The sequence below is a fragment of the Protopterus annectens genome, chromosome 7.part0 (genome assembly GCF_019279795.1).
Source record: "Protopterus annectens isolate FY-2018-M chromosome 7.part0, PAN1.0, whole genome shotgun sequence".
NCBI lineage: Eukaryota > Metazoa > Chordata > Ceratodontiformes > Protopteridae > Protopterus > Protopterus annectens.
In genome coordinates this window covers 691,301,618-691,322,647 of record NC_056739.1, presented here as the reverse complement: position 1 = coordinate 691,322,647, position 21,030 = coordinate 691,301,618, and the positions used below count along the sequence as shown (strand labels likewise).

The window sequence follows — 21,030 nt, the reverse complement described above, 5'->3', positions numbered from 1 at the left end:
CTGCTATTTTGCAAAACAGAGGAAGACTGAAACTTAAATGGCTACCATTTAGTGAATTCAGTTCTCACCATAGTTGTCAACCTCTTAGCACAAAATACCTGGACAAACCCAGTAATGGGGGAATACAGCCCTCAAACATATTCAATTACTTCAGTTCTCGCCATAGCTCTCAACCTTAGCACAAAAAACCTAGACAAAGCCAATAATGGGGGGATATAGTCCCAAAAATAGGGACAAATTTCAAATATTCATCTTATAAACTTAGAAAATTGCTAGAATAAAAGGTTGTGTGTTACTATGTACTTTCTGAAGAATATGAAGCCTGAAATTCAAATGCCTGTCAATTTTATTTATTTAACATTTGTTAACCAGGAAAGTCTGACAAAAAATAATATTAGCAGAGGCCCAGGGAGAAATAATGCAGGCACGTCTTTGTAACATGGGAGGACACCACAGCAAACCCACAGAAACACTGGAGGACATGCAGACTCAATACAGAAAGCACCCCAGCCAAGAATCAAACCAGAGAACCTGGTAGCTGTGAGATAGCAATGCTACCACTGCACCATCAAATATCTAAGAATTTAAACATTCAGAAACCACAGATGTTATGAGGAACAGAAGAGAACAATATATGAGACAAAAAAATCTGCAAAAAGTTCACAAATGGTGGTGGGTAGGGAACTCATGCTTTTGTTACAAGATACAGAGTTCAAGCCTGATCTCTAATCACACACAGAGGTTCTCTGTAGCCACCAGTATAAAGCAACTGGGGCATTGCACACACACCAAACTCCGTTCATGGCAAGGCAGTTAACCCAGCAGCAATAATCAGACACAGCAGCAAAGCTACCTGTAGCTTTGTTCACTTCCACTTAACTCCTTCCAAGACACAGCAAAATCCATTCACAGCTGCAGCATCCCAGATGGCTAACTCCGTAGCTTTAGCTTTGTTTCACGGCAGCAATAATCAGACACAGCAACAATAATCCTTCAAGGCAGCAGCAATAATCAAACAGCTAACTTCAAGCCAAGGCAGCAAGCAACCCGCCTGAATGCACAATTCTGATTTCCAGTTCCTGTTGCTCGTTCCAACATTTAAGACTGCAGACCTTGCAGTCCAATCACCTTCCAGCCCATGCGTTGCTACCGCATAGACTTCTGGGGAGTTAGCAGATTGCTGCCTTCTGCCTGAATCCGGACTGGGAAGGCAGCAGTCTGGATTATGTTATGTAGGAAATCTAGGAATGTACCATTGTGTGGTCACAGCTGGGGGGGCTGCAGTCCTACAGTCTGATATCACGAGCCGCCACTGATCTTATGTGATAACAACATTGGGTTTCTAACAGTGGCTATTGTTGCTCTGCTCTCTAGCATACCTATAGAACTAGGTATGAAATTGCTCCATGAGGGACTTTAAAAGTTACAATTTTTAAATGCTGGTAAAATCAGGATCCACCATAAACTGGGTGAACTATTCCTGCTCTAATGTACTCACCCAATGATTCCTTGACTTCATCAGTTTTAATGCACTAGACCAGCTTGTCTCATCCCCCGCAAGGGGAGATAGCATTCTAGACTTGGTTCTCACCAACATGGGTGACCGCTGCTCCACCCCATAGTACGTTCTTCCCTGGTGAGATCAGACCATTGGTCTGTCTCCTTCGAAGTGTCTTTCCCATCCACTCCCCCCCAGCTGTAACCAGGAAAAAAAAAACTTCTCAAAAACTGACTACAACCTTCTAAGGGAAGGTATCAGCAGCTTCACACCTCTGCCCCCCTTAGACGATACAGACAAATATGCTGAACAGTATGCCAGTGCAGTATACAAGCACCTGTACAACTGCATGGACTGAGCCATACCCAACAGAACTAAAACCTGCTCCTCAAGGAAACACATGCCTATGTGGTGGATATCCTCTATCAACAGGCTTTACAACAAAAGGAAGACACTGTTGTCCAATGGTAAAAAGGCACAAATTCCTACTTGGAAAAACTCCCTCCTTAGCCAAAACAAGCAAATTAGATCACTAGTGAAAACCTCCAAAGCCAATTATGAATCAAAACTAGTCTCTGAAACAAAGAATAATCACAAAGCCTTTTTCAGTTATGTCAGAAACCTCCATGGCAAAGCCCAGGTTTGTTCCAAATTAGTTCTTAATGGTATCACTTACACTGATCCTGTTGACTTAGCCAACCTGCTAGCAGACAGGTTCAGTGCAAACTTCACTCCCCTGCCCCCCAAAGGCCCATTTGACATCCCTGATACTTACTCCACACCTCACATCTCCACAGATCAAGTGTTAAAGTCTCTATCCAAGGCAAAGAACACAGCTTCCATGGGACCTGATAGTATCCCAGGCTGTATTCTGCAACATCTGCAGCAAGAACTAGCCTCACCATTGAGCACCCTAGTCAACCATAGAGTAAGTACAGACTTCATTCAAGCAGAGTGGAGAACTACCATTGTCATCCCCTTGCACAAAGGTGGTGTCACTACTGACCCTGGAAACTATCACCCCATTAACTCGACAAGTTAGATCTGTAAGGCCACGGAGCATATTATTATGGACCTCATAAACAAGGACATAGGCAATCTCCATGCACTTGACCCCACCCAGTTCAGATTCGTCAAGCGCAGATCTTGCCTGTTGAACCTGACTGACTTTTTTGAGACTGTCACCAAGGTACTGGATGAGGGAAAGTCAGTACATACAGCTTACTTTTACTTGGTAAAGCCTTTGACCTAATCCCCCACTCAGGCATCATCAAAAAGTTAACAGAACGTGGAGTAAATCCCTATCTCATCAGGTGGGTGGCCAACTGGCTCACTGATAGGACAGACAAGGTCAAAATAGGTGCCAACAGCATACCTGTCACTGGTGGTGTCCTCCCAGGGATCTGTCCTGGGACCTCTGTTGTTTGGCATCTACTTCAAAGAGGTCCAGGCAAAGACAAAAGGCCTGTGGCTGACCAAGTTTGCACATGACTGTAAGTTGGGTGCTATCACTCACTCTCCAAATGATGTTAACATACTTCAAGAGGGTCTCACAGCAACAAATGACTGGTGCCAAAGTCATGGCCTGAAATTAAATTAAAAAAAAATGTATTATCATACCATTCAGCAAAAATGAGATAGGGACAACAATCTCACATTTGACCATCATGTAGCAACAGTGGTCAGAAAAGCCTTTTACTTAGTTCAGCTCATAGGTAAAGGGATTGCATCCAGACAAAAGGAGATAATTCCCTCAAGTGTTAAAGTCTCTATCCAAGGCAAAGAACACAGCTTCCATGGGACCTGATAGTATCCCAGGCTGTATTCTACAACATCTCCAGCAAGAACTAGGGGAAACATACAACTAAGGAACAAATTCTGGTCGAAATGGAGAAAAACTAGAAACCCAATAGATCACCTAAATTTTAGACAAATTCGTAATTCCACAAAAAAATCCATAATCCTTGACAAAAAAAACTTCTACCTCAAATTCCAACAAAACCAACAAAATAATCCGCAAAAGTTTTGGTCAGGTATCAACAAATTACTCCACCCAGGACAGTCCAAAACACCTACCCCCTCAAACCTAACCCAAACCTCCCCCAGTCACATAGCCAACACCTTTAATAATTATTTCTCTGAAACAGTCCAAGCACTAGCAACCACCTTACCACCTTCTTCCACCACTAAATTTCCCTCACCAACCAAATTACCCCAGCCTTTTAACCTTCAACCTGTACCAACATCTTTGATACACTCCTTGCTTCTTAAACTAAAACCATGTACACCATCAGCTGACCTGCTTCCAGCTGAATTCCTGCAAGTCGCAGCTGGTGCACTTGCCTACCCTATTTCTATCCTAATAAACAGAACCATCTCTGAATCTTATGTCCCATCTATCTGAAAAATCTCCCATATCATCCCTCTGCATAAGGGAGGTACCTCAAATGAATTATCTAACTTTCGCCCAATAGCCCTTCTCTCCCCATTGCAAAGATTATGGAGCGATGCATCCATCGGCAATTACTTCAGTATCTCCTACAAAACAACCTTCTAGTTGACTGCCAACATGGTTTCAGGCCTCACCACAGTACCACAACAGCTCTTCTATCCTTTACAGATAGCATTAATAAAAACAGGAATACTAACCTACTATCTTCTGCTCTTTTTATAGATCTCTCAAAGGCCTTTGATATGGTTAACCACCAAATACTATTAAATATACTTGAATCACTTTCCCTTGATCATCAACTAGTAAAATGGTTCCAATCCTACCTTGAAAACAGGAAACAAGCAGTCCTCTGGGAAAACAATCTATCTTCTCAGCTTCCTATCACCCTTGGAGTCCCTCAAGGATCTATTCTTGGACCTCTCCTTTTCACAATTTTCATTAATGTTCTAAAACCTTCCCTTCCACAAACTACATGCATACAATATGCTGACGATTCAACTCTGGTATGTGCCGCATCATCCCCTGCTGAATTACAGGCTAACACACAAACTGTCTTTACTTTAGTGGAAAACTGGTTCCATCAACGTTGTCTCCTCCTGAACCCTAAAAAAACTAAATTACTTCTATTTACTCCCACACAGAAATCCCCCTCTATCAATCTCACAGTAAAATCAAACAATGGCACAGAAATAGCCCCTGAAACCACCACCAAACTCCTCGGTGTATTAATAGATAACCATCTTACCTTTGACTCACATATTAACGCTAGTATTAAATCAGTAAATAGAAAACTTGGATTCCTCTACAGAATCAGACCATTTCTTACAGAATCAGCAAAGATCTCTATTTCCCAAACCCACCTTATTTCCACCCTACTCTATGCCTCACCTATATATACCAATCTATCCATAACTAATCTAAATAAACTAGCAACCACCTACAACAACATAGCTAAATTTGCCACTGGTACCCCCTTCCGTACTCACCACTGCCTTAACCTTAGACATCTCGGATGGCTGGAAGTACAAAACCAACTAGTTTACCAGCAACTTATTTTTATTCACAAGATTTTACATCATCCTTCAAACACTCCCATACTATGTAACCTAGTAAATTCTTATAAAAACCTTCCTACCCTAAGATCAGCTAAAAAACTACAAGTAGCCACTACCAAATCCTTTAACAAAGCTGGAGACTGCCTATTCTCAAATGCAGTTGGCAATTCCTGGAACAAACTTCCAACTGAGATCACATCCTTACTTCCACCAACCTTTTCAAGAATCAGCTGAAAAACTTCATGAAAACCAAATGGCTTTGCCCCTGCTCTCAGCCTGACTGATACTTATTTTCTCCTCTTTCTAACTCTAACTCTCAAACTTGATTTCTTTTGCTGAAACTCCTCTACCTTCTTTATATGGCAAGTTTAAATACTTCTTGCTCTCTTTTTTTTTTGTATCTCCCCATTATGACTTTTTGTATTTTTTTGCTTACTGAAACTGAACTAGAACTTTTTCTTTTTTGGCTGTTAAAAAAAAAAAAAAAAAAAATATTATTTGTACTATTTGTATAAATGTTTCTTTGTTTCTGTCCTTGTTATTGTCTCGGAGCTTTTCTCCTCGGGCCTCTACTGAAAATGGACATATATCCAGTTAGACTAGCCCGGTCAACAAATGTAAAATAAATAAATAAATAAATAAATAAAAAACATGGTCCCTACTGATTATCACATCAGCGACGACCCCCTAAGCACACAACCTGTGGTGAGAGACCTTGGTCCACAAGTTGACAACAATCTCACATTTGACCATCATGTAGCAACAGTGGTCAGAAAAGCCTTTTACTTAGTTCCGCTCATAAGTAAAGGGATTGCATCCAGACAAAAGGAGATAATTCCCTCTCTGTACTCCTCCCTCATTAGGCCAATAATTGAGTACAATGGTCCATTTGGTATGTACCTCTCCAAACACCTGCACCAACTGAAAAGGCCACAGAAATACCTCACAAAGAGAATCAATGGCCTCCAATACCTATCTTAAGTGGATAGGCTGAAATCACTATCACTCTACTCTGTATCATACAGGTTGCTCAGAGGTGATCTGTGTCTCACCTACAAGACAATCTCAGACCCTGCTCTACTAGAGATGCTCCATATCCATAAGTCTAACTCCTCCAGTATTATCCGATTTAAAGGCTTAAATCTAATATGTGACACTAACAAAACCTGGTGGAGAGACAGGTTCATCTCCCAAAGGCTACCCCGTCTTTGGAATAGACTCCCCATATACGCCAAACAAAGTATGCCACTGACCCTCTTCAAGCACAACCTTGATGAGTGGATGGGCAACCACAAATTTGTCCCCGGGGTTCCACCTGTGACCCTCAATGACAGGGGTGATTGAGGTTTCTCTTTTGGGGATAAACTCTTGGCTAGGCTTGTAAGGGCTCCAGAGCCATTAGCCTAGTAATCTCCTATGATCCTATGTATGTTGATGGTACTCACAAACAATTTCATATATTTTGAGGGTAAGTACAACTATTCTTACAATCAATGTATTATTTTATGTGGAAAGACTGTGTGTTTTTGAAAAAAATATTAGTTAATTTAATTATCTTAATTATTGGAAAATTGAATGATTGTTTAGGTTGTTTGATTATAAAAGGACTGTGGGTTACCTTTGGAAGTTATTCTGATGAACTTTCATCTAGAGATGAAAGTGCTCAATCAACTGTTTCAATAAATTTCATTATTTTCTATGTATTTTGGATCTTCAGTTTTGCCTCACTTGGTACACCTGCTTCCACCTTAGAGATGCTATATGCTTAGGTCATAGTTGTTTACAGTGTATCATCACTGAGCAAGGTTTTAAAATGTAACTAATGTATGCAGGTTTTTACTGTTGTTATTCCCAATGTAATTATAGTTTGGACACATGACTGGTGATTCTGACTAGTGTTTCTGAAAATTTTAAATGTGTATGTTTTTCTATCATGGAACTATGTTCTAACATATATTTACTGTTTTACAAAAGGCGTAAATTGTAAAAAGTATTGAAATTGCTATAGCACCACAAAACACACAAATCAAGAAAAGCATCCAACCACCTGAAATACATATCTGCAATATAGTATACTACTGATCCAAAAATTCTGAAATAATCAAAACATTGTAAGGCATTAATATGGAAATTGTATTTTTTTTTTTCAAAATGAAACACAATTAACTTATTAACAGATATGTTATTTATTTTCTGGCTCTGAAAATTATTTTTTTTGTACAATTTGTTTTGCAAATTTCAGGAAGGAGTGGTTACTGTGAAAAAAGAATCTTAGTTATGCCAGGTTGGACAGAGTACTTAACTTAACTCGCAGCCTTCTTGGCAAAGTAAATAAATATGTGCATAATATTAGAAATACTTTTTAAAATGCCAAAGTAAAAAAAAACAGATTTTTATGAGCTCATGGTAGGGGTTCCACTATGAGATGTTTTCAGCAAAACTCCAAAAATCAGAAATGCGAAAAACTAATGTACAATATACAGAAGGGCAAAAAAGGTTAACTGCAGGTGTTTAATATACAGAAGGGCAAAAAAGGTTAACTGCAGGTGTTTTATGCAAGGAACAAACTCCCCTGTACCCCTTGATGTTGGGGGAGGGCAAGCACTCACAAACCCTTGAACTTATATATAACAAATACATAATTATTCCAACTAAAAGAATGGAGAAATAACTTAGAAGAAGGGATCTCTCCTAGTAAATGCTTAGAAATCCCATCACAGTGATTTCTGATGGAAAACAGCTATTGGCAATGTGTTCCTTGATACCTTTTGCTTTGGCCAACTGACACCTGAAACCTGTAAAGGCACTCAAAATGAAAGATATACAGTAGGTTTCTTTATTAAAGTATTACAATTTTTATGTAAAATATTTTTCTTCATGCCAAAAAGCAGCATGATAATAATAACAATGTTCTTGAGTATGCCCAGAAATCATATTTCTGAGTACTTTTTCATTGTTCAGAGTTTGCAGTGCACATAATTGAGGATGTCCTAACAGATTACCATTAAAATAATTACTGCACATTACAAAAACCACTATTTTCCATTTTTTCCCAGAAAATATTGGAAAACTCTAGAATGTGGACTTTCTAAGTACGTAAATCAATTGATTTTTATGGATTTTACTATTATACACTAAATCATTAATTCAGTAGAACTCATATTTCTTGTTGCGTGCTTTATTTGCGCTGTTTACTTTTTTTATTTGCTGTCCTATATTTAATATCTCTTCTTATTGTGCTTATCTAAACATATATTATGTCACTCATTAAATAGATCAGGGATATATATTAGGTCACTCATTAAATAGATCAGGGATATATATTAGGTCACTCATTAAATAGATCTGGGATCTATTTTTATATCCATTACTCATAGTGTTATTAATTTGTTTTTATTTAGCATTTTGTATTTTACATTTTCTTATTTTGTATATATAGAAATAAAGTTATTATGTAATCAATGAAATGACTGGAGACTAGATCACAATTACATGAATTTCCTCTAATAAAATCAAACTTCATTATTTAATAATTGTAAACCAATATCCTCAGACTTCAGTGTATTTAATGTGAAGTAGTTGAGCTATATATGAGTCTGTTACCTCCTCCTAATGAACTGTCATATTTTTAAGCATCTTTTTATCCTTTTGGACAGGTAATATTATCTTGAATTGAGTTACTTGAGAAAGTACTGAATATACAAAATGTAGTAAGAAAGTGATTAGAAAATAAAAGTAACAAGGGAACAGAGGTTACTGCAACTCATTCAGTCCATACAAGGTTGTAAGAAAGACAAAATATATAAAATGAACATGACTGAGCTTAGTCAAAAATGTGAAGGTGAACAGGAGCAAAAGAAGTGAAAAGTAGGGAAAGTGTAAGAATTCTGAAGAAGGAAACAGTTCAAGAGTTTAGCACTTATTAATAATATTACTGCCTCCTTTTCCTTATGTTTTGACTGATTTCTTTGAGACATAAATAACTAAAAAAGGCACTCTACTGCACTTACCCATTCCCCGTTATTCATTATGAATTGAATGTTTACAGTATACGTTATGTGAAAAATGCATCTAACAAATTTCTGTTCATATATAAGTACGTTTGAATTGTTTGATTTGAACCAATTAATCTGAGAAGAAATAGTTTAATCATGACAGAATTCTTGGTTAGGATATCTGTAATATTATGTTATATCTTCTTAAAATAGCTATTGCAGACCAAAACTACACCTAAATGGAGAAAAATACCTAGGCATTTAGGTCAGAAATGCATTGTAAAACTGCGAATATTCTAATGCTAGAAATTAGAATAATATTGAAAAGTGGAAATGTAACTTGTTGCATTGCATTTGCAAAAACCGTGTAATTACAATAAATGCTTACCCTTACATGAAAAATGAAAAAAAAAAACAGTTTGAAAACAGGTTTGGAATATAAAACATCCATATTTTAATACACTGAAAAGTTCAATGCTACAATGCAGATGAAGGATCATGTTCAGAGTTCAGAGATCCTGTAGTCCTAGTTTTACTGCAAAGAACATTCACATACTGATTTAGATTTGCTTAGTATTTCTTACCATTGGAGTCCATAGGTAAAAGATTTACAGCATTCAATATTTCAATGTACAACTTTTGTTCTGAGTTGCGATAGAATCCTTTAATTGTTACTGCTCCATATTTTTCGTTCTCAGTTGAATTCTAATGAAACAAAATTAAAAAAGAACAGCTTAAAAAGGTCTACTAAAATTTGCAAAGAAAATGATAAAATTAAAAGGCAGGAAGAAAACTTTTGAAATGATAATACAGAACAGCAAAACTGGGGCTGATTCTATGCAATGAAAAGTTTCCAGATGCTCTCTGAAAGCAATACCCTATGCTTAGACAAGGTTTAAATTTATCAAGTTGGATTTCCTGGTATTTATATCCATGGCAACTGTTCATCACAGGAAATTGCTGCTAGGGTAGTTTCTATTTGCTTACTGGCAGTCATCTTCTGTGACATTTCTCTAGGATTGTGAGCACAGCCAAATCATGGTCAAATGGGGCCCTAGTCAGGGTAATGTATCAGCGCTCCCAAGCAGCTCTGCCCCAGCAGCCCCCCCTACCATTCCAGTGTCCCACTGCTTGGCTATTTCTCCTCATTTACCAAAAACACTGTTCAAACGTCAGTTTACATACTATTTTTTCTTTACTTCTACAATGATTAGAAATATTTAAAACTTTAATTTCAAATTTTACAGCACAAACATAGCCATTTGCTAAACAAATCAATACATGATGAAATCAGCATGAACAGTAAGCTTCTCTGTCCTTGAAACTCACATTCATTGAAACAGCATTGAAACCTACATTCAAAGAAAATTTGTCTGGCTGTTTCCAAACCATAGGCCCATTTTCACACATTTTTAGAACCATGTATACATGCACGTGTTCTTTGATGCACCATCCTGATTGTATTAAATTATATTCCTGGTATAATACAGAACAACTTCTTAGTGTGTTTTAAATTTATAGGTTTGAACATCTTTCCAGTAAGCAATGAAACAAAAAGCTTGAAATAATAATGACAAACTATCCATTACAGAACATTTCAACCACAAAAGGCCACTCAGATGTCCGTCATTACAATCTACTGATATCAGTCAATATACACAATCTCTGCAGAAGTAAAAGTCATCTAATTATTCCACATTAAAGAGATCCATAACTAAAGAAAAGGTGTTTGCTGGCAAACAACTTTACATTTCAGGGTTTCATGTACAAATTCAGTGTCTGCCACCCTTGAAGAGTAAACTACCCATGTTACATTTAAAAAAAAATGGTAGGCTGGTGATATTGCAATAGGTAATGGCTGTCAAACCGGCAACAGGTTCATAGTTACTAGGCATATCATCCAAAGGAGGACACACTCAGGAGTGCAGCACCCACATCCTTCTTTAATATCAGCACTCCAGCTACATGGTGTGGTAGTAGAACACACAGCCTTCAGCATCAAAGTTAAGTATGCTAATTGTTGTGCTACTAACACTGCTTATTACAATTTATAGTACAAGCACTGATGTCGATTTGCTAAACAAAACAGTTACACATTGAAAACAGACATAGCATGATAACAGTAAACTTATCTTGCCTTGAAACTCAATATTACTTGAAAGTGCACAGAAAGTCAACATTCTTTGAATACACAGAAACAAAGCATTCTTTTAAAATTCACTTGCAGATGACAGTTTGGCGGTTGGTGTAAAGGATTCAGGCTATAGTCTCTTGTATTCAAGGTAAAGTGTTTGAGCCTGGTGTATTTCACGTATACACACACACACACACACACACACACACACACACACACACACACACACACACACACACACACACACACACACACACACACACACCTCTCTGTGTTTGCCCATTCTCTGTGTCCAGAATAATGTTTAAATGTGCATACACAGATGCTACTAAGGATGCAATCTAGCCTTAAAGAAGGAATGGAACACATGAAGAGCATATTCTTAAAGAAAAAATGTTAGTTTTGTGACAGCCTTCGCCCCCCCCCCCCCAAGCCACTTGGCCCTAGGTGACTACCTAGGTCGCCTAATGCTGGATATGGCTCTAGTTGTGAAGCCATTGAATTTGCATATATAAATAATGAGATGTGGTGGGTGAGTCTATATCACTTTATCAAATGGCTATTCAGTGAATAGCCATTTGTTGAACCCCTATTTATCCAAGCTTCTTTTCAATGAATGGCGAATTTTAACTAAGGGAAATCAACGGTTGGCCAACCAAGCCACCATAAAAAAATATATAAAATTTAAAACCTACCAAGGTGGAGGTCTACACCCTCTGCACCCCACACACACACCATCTACCTAAATATACCAACTCTGAGATTGCACTACAATGGAGAAAAGGGCAAATTTCAGATGGTGGCCAGCCGCTGATTTTCCCTAGTTAAAATTTGCCATTAAGATGAAGAGCGGCTTCGATAAATAGGGGTTCAATTAATGGCTATTCGATAAACTGATATAGACCTGTGGTGGGGAGGATGCAAAGCCTAATACATAGACAAAAACATGCTGTTTTGTGGGTTGGATTATTAAGGAGTTTATGTTTCTTTTAAAATTTCCTTTAAAAGTGTCATCTTGTTTTTATTTTTTGTAAGTTTCACTGCTTTCAAGTTTAATTTGCTATATTTTTTGCTGGCTGAAGCTTCAGGGAAATTTATACTTTATAAAACACAGAGGAATCTAACAAACAATGACTTTTTAGTATGTATATGTGTATTCATCACATGTTAAAGTTAGACAGTCTAAAGAGTCAGCTGGCCAGTCTCCTGGCAGGTAAGGAGGCACTATATTTTATTTATTTATTTATTTCCAGTTTGATGACCGGGGAGGTTCACTGGACTCAAGGATCCCGTTTTCAGTGGAGACCCTGGGCGAAAAGCTACATATTACATAGTAAAAATAATACAATTTAGCAAACTGTAATATTATATAGTAAAACTAAGCAAAATATAACAGCAAAATAGATGAATATACATTACATACTTACATGCTTACAGATTAGAGAAACAGTAGTACAGAGTTTGTTATACAGAGGTTGTAAATCATCAATGAATGGTATACAAACTAACATTTGTAAGATGGCAGTAAATAAGATTAATCTTAGGAAATGGGAGAATAAGGTGGGAAGTACATTAAGTACAATGAGTGCATTAATGTATTAAGCAGGTTAGGTAGGTAGAGTGCAATTGCATTTCCAATTATGGGTAGAGGTAGGAATGGAGCTGGGTTTTAAAATGTTCAGAGTTTTCAGAGGTTCTTAGAGAAGGAGGGAGAGAATTCCATTTTTGGCTAAAGAAAAGGATAGGAGAAGCTGACCAGCGGATGATTTGGTTTGTAAACAGTAATTAGATTTTGGTGGGTAGATCTTAAGAGTTCTGTGTGGGATGTATGATGGTAAGATGCTTGTTAGTGTTAGTATTTATTTATTTTATTTTATTTATTTAACATTTGTTTACCGGGAAAGTCTGACGTGGAACAAGCCAATTTTCAGTGGAGGCCAGGGAAGAAATGGTCCAGATGGATGTCTTTGTAACATGTTACATGAGTAACATCGGCACACTTGGAATGCTATGGATAAACAGCTACAGTTCTAAAGTCTACTTTTATAAAGGCAACTGCACTAAGGTACTTTTAAAAATATAGTCAAAGCCTCTTTATTTACATTTTATGATTTTCGTTCATAAAGTAAAATATCAATTTCTTTATAACATACAGAAGCATGGTGGTGCATAGAACATACTGAAATTAACAATGTAATGTGTAACAATGCTATCGGAATTTAGAAATACCAAAACAGTGTAAGAAACTTCTCTGTGTGGAAGATTTTCAGTCCATATATTTCTAGTTAATCACTGTATATTAATCAGATCAGACAATAGTAGTAGAAGTAGCGAACGTAAACTCGTCAAGTCAAAAAGTAATAATAGAAAATATATAATTCTACAGTATTACTAAGTATTCGAAAGTAATCCAAGCAAGGCAGGCAGTCTGTTTCCAGTCGAAAATCCTTTATTACGTACACAGACAAGTGATCCAAGTAAAACAAAAATAGAGTAATAATTTCCTCACAAGCTTTCTAAATATATATATACTTTTTATCAGGCATGGGAGTGGTTTACTGTGCTGTAAAACAAAGTGTTATTGGTACACATGTTAAGTTCACATCCCTTCCCCCATCAGTGTGACATTCGAGCTGGTCCTGCCCTACCTAGTAGCTGTCATAATAATATATAGCCCTAATGTACTTTAATGGTACATCTTATTTAACCAAATTATTAAGTCTGTGATTTTATACAAGGCAATATACTACATGGCTGGAAATATATCAACCTTAGTTCATTTTATGTCAAAAATTATATATAAATATATACATATACATTTTGCATGTAAAAATCAGTTTCTATTTTCATAACCTATTGTTAACAAAGATCGCTTTCGTCCTTCTAGACTTCTTCAGGTCTGTGTACAAGAACCCTAAAAACCTATATAATTGTATAATTAGTTAGTATTGTTATTACCATCATTTTGAATAAAGTGGAAAAAAGAGAACCAGAAAAAAGTAAAAAAAATATATGTATGATGATGGAAACAAAATATACACTTAAATGTCAAATGATTTAAAATGGTATTTAAAACCAATTTGTAGAAAAAATAAAATAAAATACACTTAGTCATGTAAACAATGTGGCAATTTTCTAAGTTCCAGTGCACTTTTAATTGAACAGTAGTAGTTTAGTCCAGGCTTCCTAAAAGAGTTCAGCTTTAACTGCCACATGAGTTCCTGTTTCTCCAGAATATTCGGGATGTCTCCTTCAAGATCACCCATGTCTATGCGATCCAGGATCTGGAACTTAAAACCTGTGTGTCTTTTATGAAAAGAAAGGTGTTTGGCTAGTGCATTATTTTTACATCCAGAGCGGATTTCTGACAGATGACATGAAATCCTTCGCTTGAGTTTATTTACAGTCTTGCCCACATAGAATGCATCACATTCATTGCACTGTGCCCTGTAAATTACTTTTTTAGTGTTACAGTCACCCCCTGCACTGGTTTTAATGATCTTCTTTATATAAGGGCAATAAAAACTATCACCTTGCTGTATAAATATACAAAATGTACAATTAGTTTCACATCTTTTAGTGCTTTTCTCACATGGTCTAGGTTTAAATTCAACAAAACTTCTAATATTTCTGGCCTTCCTATAAACAAATGATGGGGCTTCACCTAAGATATTAATCAGAAAAGGGTTTCCTGTGACAATGTCCCAGTTTTCTTCAATAATATTTTTGAAAATCTTCCACACAGAGAAGTTTCTTACACTGTTTTGTTTTTAGACCCACTACACTTTAGTGGGTTGTTTTGAGACTTCGGGGATACCACGGAGATTACTTGAATTTAGAAATACCAAGACTGAGTACTAAAGCTGCCCTACAATACAAAGTTGTAGCATAGGTTCAGCTGTCTTATTAATCAGCTTATATTCCACTGGGTTAGCATTGCAGCAATGTCATTGGAGCCTATAGTACAATTACTTTATTTATTTATTTGCATTTGGGTAGTTCATAATTCTAAGGAGGCTGTACTGTCAGTAAAGGAAAACAAAGGATTTATGTTGAAGATGGGGAGGTTCAGGTTTATTGCCTATGCTTTATGCATATCACTGGGTCAAAAAATGTGGCAAAAGACAAGAGAGAGGGAGAGAAATATGATATGTCTAAATGCTTGCAGAAAGGGATAACATTCTCTGGTATAGAGGAGGAAGGATACACACACACACACACACACACACACACACACACACACACACACACACACACACACACACACACACACACACACACACACAAGACTCCACAGTTTCCTTATCCATCCTCACATTGACTGAATGTCCCAGATGTCCTTTGTTGTCCCTGGATCATCACAGAAGGTCACAGCCTCATCATATCCATGGATCCCTGGTGTTTATTGGTCTGCCCACCCCAGTTTCCCCTACTGCTTGCAGTGCAGTTTTGGCACACAAGTTTCAATTGATCTCTGGAGTCTAGTGCCTCCCCCCATTCTGTCATGATGTAACCTCATACTATTTGTAGTACAGATGTGGTACCCCCATTCTGTGATGATGTAACCCCATACTATTTGTAGTACTGTTGTGGTACCCATATTCTGTGATGACGTAACCCCATACTATTTGTATTACCATTGTGGCATACAACTTTAGAGTATTTCCTGGTGTCTAGTGATTCTCCCCACCACTGATCTCCATACTGTTTGAAGTGACAAAATGGCACAAGGTAAGTATGCCTGATGTCTACTGTTCCCTGCACCCCTAATCCCTGACACCCCTCCCTTGGGCCAGTAATCAAGGAACATCAATCAACACCACTAACACCAGTGAGGTATGATCACTTGGAACAAAAAAACAGATGCATGCAGTATTTTCAGATGCAGTTCTTTGCACCAAGCACAATTTCCCTTAAGGGCACATGGGGAAAACACTTCCATCCTGGGGCTGGGTTTCCCTCCCTCTCTCCCCTCTCTCTCTTGCTCACTCCCTTTCTCTCTCCAAGCCCTAAATAAGACTCCCCTCTGACACAGCTGTAAAGTTGAGTCTTCAGCCAAATGTTCCAAGCCAAGTCCTCCACCACCCTCTCTGTGAAACCAGTGCTTTATGTCTCTGCTCCAAATAGCTGACACACACATTCTGAGATTTGATTTACACACACACACACACACACACACACACACACACACACACACACACACACACACACACACACATCTAGGAAAGGCTGGCACAGATTTACCATCTATGTCCCTCTGCCCTGACTATAAGGTAGATACTGCCACCAGAACACTCCAAAGCCAACTACTCTAAAACTCTTATCATGGTATCCAATTATTTTGAGTGAAATTAATACTAATACGAATGGTAATGTTGACCAAACTGCAAGACTTTCAGGAGCGGCCACAGTGTCACCAAATAAATATAAGTACCCTCAAATGTTAAAATATTCTCTAAAAGACCAGCCACAATGAAAAGTTTAACTATATTTAATAATAAATAATAGAATAACATGAAAATGCTAAATATCTATTTACAGTAAACACCAGAGTTTCAATCAGAGGAAATATTTAAAATAACACAGATGGATAGATTCACACAGATACAGAAAAACAGTACTTAACTAATCTCACTATATTTTTCTGACTGATCTAAAGAGTTACTATTCCCTGGTTATGCAAGAAGAAGTGGGTGCGTTATCCTTCTTTATAAGGATTCAGAAACAGACTGTCCTGAGACTTCTGTCTCATCTAGTATTAAAACATAATTTCATTGCTGGCTTACAGAATGGCATCATGCAAATCTGGTCATTTGACTTCTGGTTCCCACACTACCTCCTTTACTAGCAACGGAATAAATATCTAGCATATATGTGTCATAGCTTTGCTAAGATGTGTGAAAGTATCTGGAAGATATAAAATCATTTCAGATATGTTCACCCATCCAGAGTAGCAATTAGTTTACCCATAAGGACAACACAGTAGGATTGGTAGTCCTGGTTTTCACACTCATTTTGTCTGTGGCTGCAATCAGAACTGTAGGATACAATCTTTATGGCCTAAACCAGGTAATTTAATTTCAGAATATTTTTCAATGTTAGCTGGACTTAGATTAACCTCTTCTATTCCAGTATCCTCTGTTACAATATATTCATTTCAGCAGTTACAGTACAGTCTGGTGTACGGGTATATTTCTTTTCTGTCCAGCAGGACCCAGTATTGGCACTTTTTTAACACAAGCAGCTTTACAAATACATTTTCAACACAAACACCTATACAAAAGTTTGAAATACAAATGACATATAATTCTTTACAAAACTCCAGCTAGCTAAGCTGGCATATGTTACACATCCACTGCCCTACTTCTCCTGGCATAGCTGGCAATACCTCACATCATCATACCCTGTACTGGTTTAAGTGCCATTCAGGAATGGAGTGTCTTCCTTGGTGTCTAGTGTTCCCCCTAATCCCTGATGAGTAATTCCTATTTGCTAGTGGTCCCCCCACTTTCATTGCTGAGTAATCACTGGCGGATAGTGGTCCCCACCACACAATGTTTTTGATCTACTCTCTACGGGGTTGTGTGGATGTGTGATAGTCTCAACCCACACACACACACACACACACACACACACACACACACACACACACACACACACACACACACACACACACACACACACACACACACACTCCCCTTATTGCATTTACAGTATCATCCATTCATTCACTCAGACATACAAGCACACATCTACCCAGCCCTCTTAGTAATTCCCCTTCCACTACAACCATGAAAACACACACTTACATGCCCCTCACTTACACTGAAGCACACACCTCCTAACACTACCTTAACAATGAACTCCTCACCATTTATCTCTACCATGATGGATGGACAAGGTCAAAACACCATGCTACTGCTACATGGTAGGAGTGGCCATATTAATCTACATGTCTGAGAGATGAAATCATTTGGTACATAGATACGTACCTTCCTGGAGGTGGTTCTGTGTGGGGATAGTGAGAGAACACAGTTAATTAGTATATGCCTCTCCCCTGGACTGCCTCATTAGCATACAGCAGTATGTGTTACTCTATGTCTTTGTGCTAGACCACCATGACATGGCTGTGTTAGGGCTTTCTATGAATTCAAAAAAGTTATCACAAGGTGTATGTGAAATATCAATTCAAAAGGGTTACCACAAGGTGTGTGTGAAATATACACCTCACAGTAACCTTCATGAATTCCTCCCAAAGTCTTTCACTTTCCTCCCTACAGCTAAGGCCAATGGATTATTAACATTTTCTTTCAAGCATTTTCATACACCTGCTGCACATTATATTCATTTATATATTGTTAACATACTTCCCAGAAGAAAACAGTTGTAAACACATTTGCAGACCTTACATGCCTTTTATACCTTGTATAGAAAAGCAGGCAGAAGTCTTGTGCATCTTTTTCAATCACATATGCACAGGTCGTATTCTACAGTCCTGCTGCCTCATTCAAGAATAAAACAATTATAGATTTGATAAGGTTTGTGTACAGCTTACAGATTTCTTACACTCTGACTAGAAATCGGTGGCAGAGTTATATGCAACCATCACAAAGTACACGGCATTGAGACAGTCTGTTTAATGTGTATCAGCACAGTGCACAGCACAGTACATCTCCTTGAGCACTGCACTCTGTACAATAGATGTTAAGAAGCTGCAGCTGTAAGCCAGGGTACACAACAAAATAACGTGTGTACCCTGCATTTCAGTGAAGATTTAAGCTCTGACAGAAAGAAACAGTGCAAGGAAAAGGTGCACACTGCACAGCACTGCAACCTGTAAGAATGATATATTTATATGTCTAAGAGTATTGATGTGGAGGCATATGGCAAGGAATGCATACAATGCAATTTAACCATACATCAGTGGGGCATATGACACTCATGTGGATAGAATTCTGGAGACCTCAGACAGTTCCATGGGATGTTTTGAGCCAATGAGCACTTGGAATATTCAATCTTACTGAAGCACAGTCACCCCAGAATTATTTCATTCAGAATCCATGTGGACAGTCAAGCAGGAGAAGGAAAGGCAGAGGTTACAGACATTTGGGATACAACAGACATTGAATATTGCAAATAAGCTGTTTAATGCATTCCATTTACATTCTTTCACACTAACTGAATGACAAACTGCTGAGATACAGACAGTTTTTTGCACCTTCCAAGTGCACCAGTCCTGTACAAAGAATAAAAGACCCAAAAGGTTTACACATACATTTAATATGTTATATCATACATAAGATGGCTCTGACTGTTAATATTATTGACACTCTTACAGGGAAAAGGACATTCATCAAATTTGTTAAGCTTTTGAGGACACCTGTGAAAATGACATTAGAATATCACTTAAACAAATAGATCCCATTATTATAGCATGTCAAGTTGTGAATAAACTGAGATTTGAGAACAAGCTGAGGATCATGAAGGCTGACATGTAGGAATGAATGGTACTTGCAAACCAAAAGGTCACAGAGGCAAACCATTTAATAATAATAATAATAATATATATATATATATATATATATATATATATATATATATATATATACAAGGAAACACTTCATGCACTTGAATGTTTTAGAGTGATCTCAGAGTTGGTATATATAATTACAAGAGGTATGTGGGGGGTGCAAGCCCACTGCAAAAAGCTAAGTGTTTTGTTTTTTCAGTGTTTAGGCTGTCATTCTTTCTGGACCAATGTTTAGCCATTTGAGATTTGTGTACTTTGATGTTTCAAAGTACATCTATACATAAATATATATAATATATCTATCTCTCTCTCTCTCTCTCTATATATATATATATATATATATATATATATATATATATATATATATATATACGGGTCCTCATCAGTTGATTGAGTTTTCAGAAACTCTAAATTCATATGGTCAAGACCATATGATTTGAGTTTTTCAAAACTTGAAGCTTTTGAATGGAGATCGTAGTACAGTGCGGACTGGGAAATTTAACCTTTTCCTTACTGTAGTGCATTCTCGGAGTTGGTATATTTAATTTGCAGAGGGTGTGGAGGCCCTGGGGGCCTTGTCCCTATGAAAATGTGAAAAAGGTAGATTTTTGTGTTTTTTAGTGTTTTTTTTTTTTGATGTTTGAGTTTTCAGAAACTCGATCATATGGTCTCATCCGTATGAATTTTGACCTTCTGAAAACTTGATCATCTGACATATATCCAAAGATAGAGAGATAGATATATGGGTGTGTATCATTTGATGCAAAACATATTTAATCAAAAATATATTTATATTCACACACACACACACACACACATATATATATATATATATATATATATATATATATATATATATATGTGTGTGTGTGTGTGTGTATGTATGTGTGTTTATGTGTGTGCATGGTTACAGGGCAAGTGATCAATAGAACTTTCATCAACAACAGTTCTATTGGTCATAAATTCAACAAAAGAAAATTAACTGAACTGCTAGTTTGCAGTCTGAATATTAAAGTAAAAAAGGAAGTTAAATCTATTTTTAACTGGGTTTACTGGGGCAAGGGCAAGCTCCTCTGTACCCTCCAACTACCATCCCCATATGTATATATGGGTCTACTTTACATGATCCAAATTTCAAAAAGCCGAAACCCATATGGCCAAGACCATATGTTCAACTTTTGAAATTTTGAACATGTTAAAAAACAGAAACCTACCTACACATTGCCAGGAGGGAGGCAAGCCCCCCTCCACCCCCCATGTGCACCCCCACACCCCATACTATTTAAATATACCAACTCCGAGATCGCACTACAGTGCGGAAAATAGAAAATTTCCCTTTCTGCACTATAGGGAGCTGTCCATTCAG

General features: G+C 37.4%; 1 protein-coding gene across 1 annotated transcript in view; it reads right to left on the bottom strand.

The window, feature by feature from the left end:
* UNC13D (unc-13 homolog D) overlaps window positions 1-21,030 on the bottom strand; it is a 1,205,501-nt gene that overhangs the window by 89,605 nt on the left and 1,094,866 nt on the right. Inside the window, exon 29 of the mRNA XM_044077226.1 lies at window positions 9,585-9,705. Within this exon, the coding sequence (XP_043933161.1) occupies window positions 9,585-9,705 (121 nt within the window). The remainder of the gene's footprint in view (window positions 1-9,584; window positions 9,706-21,030) is intronic.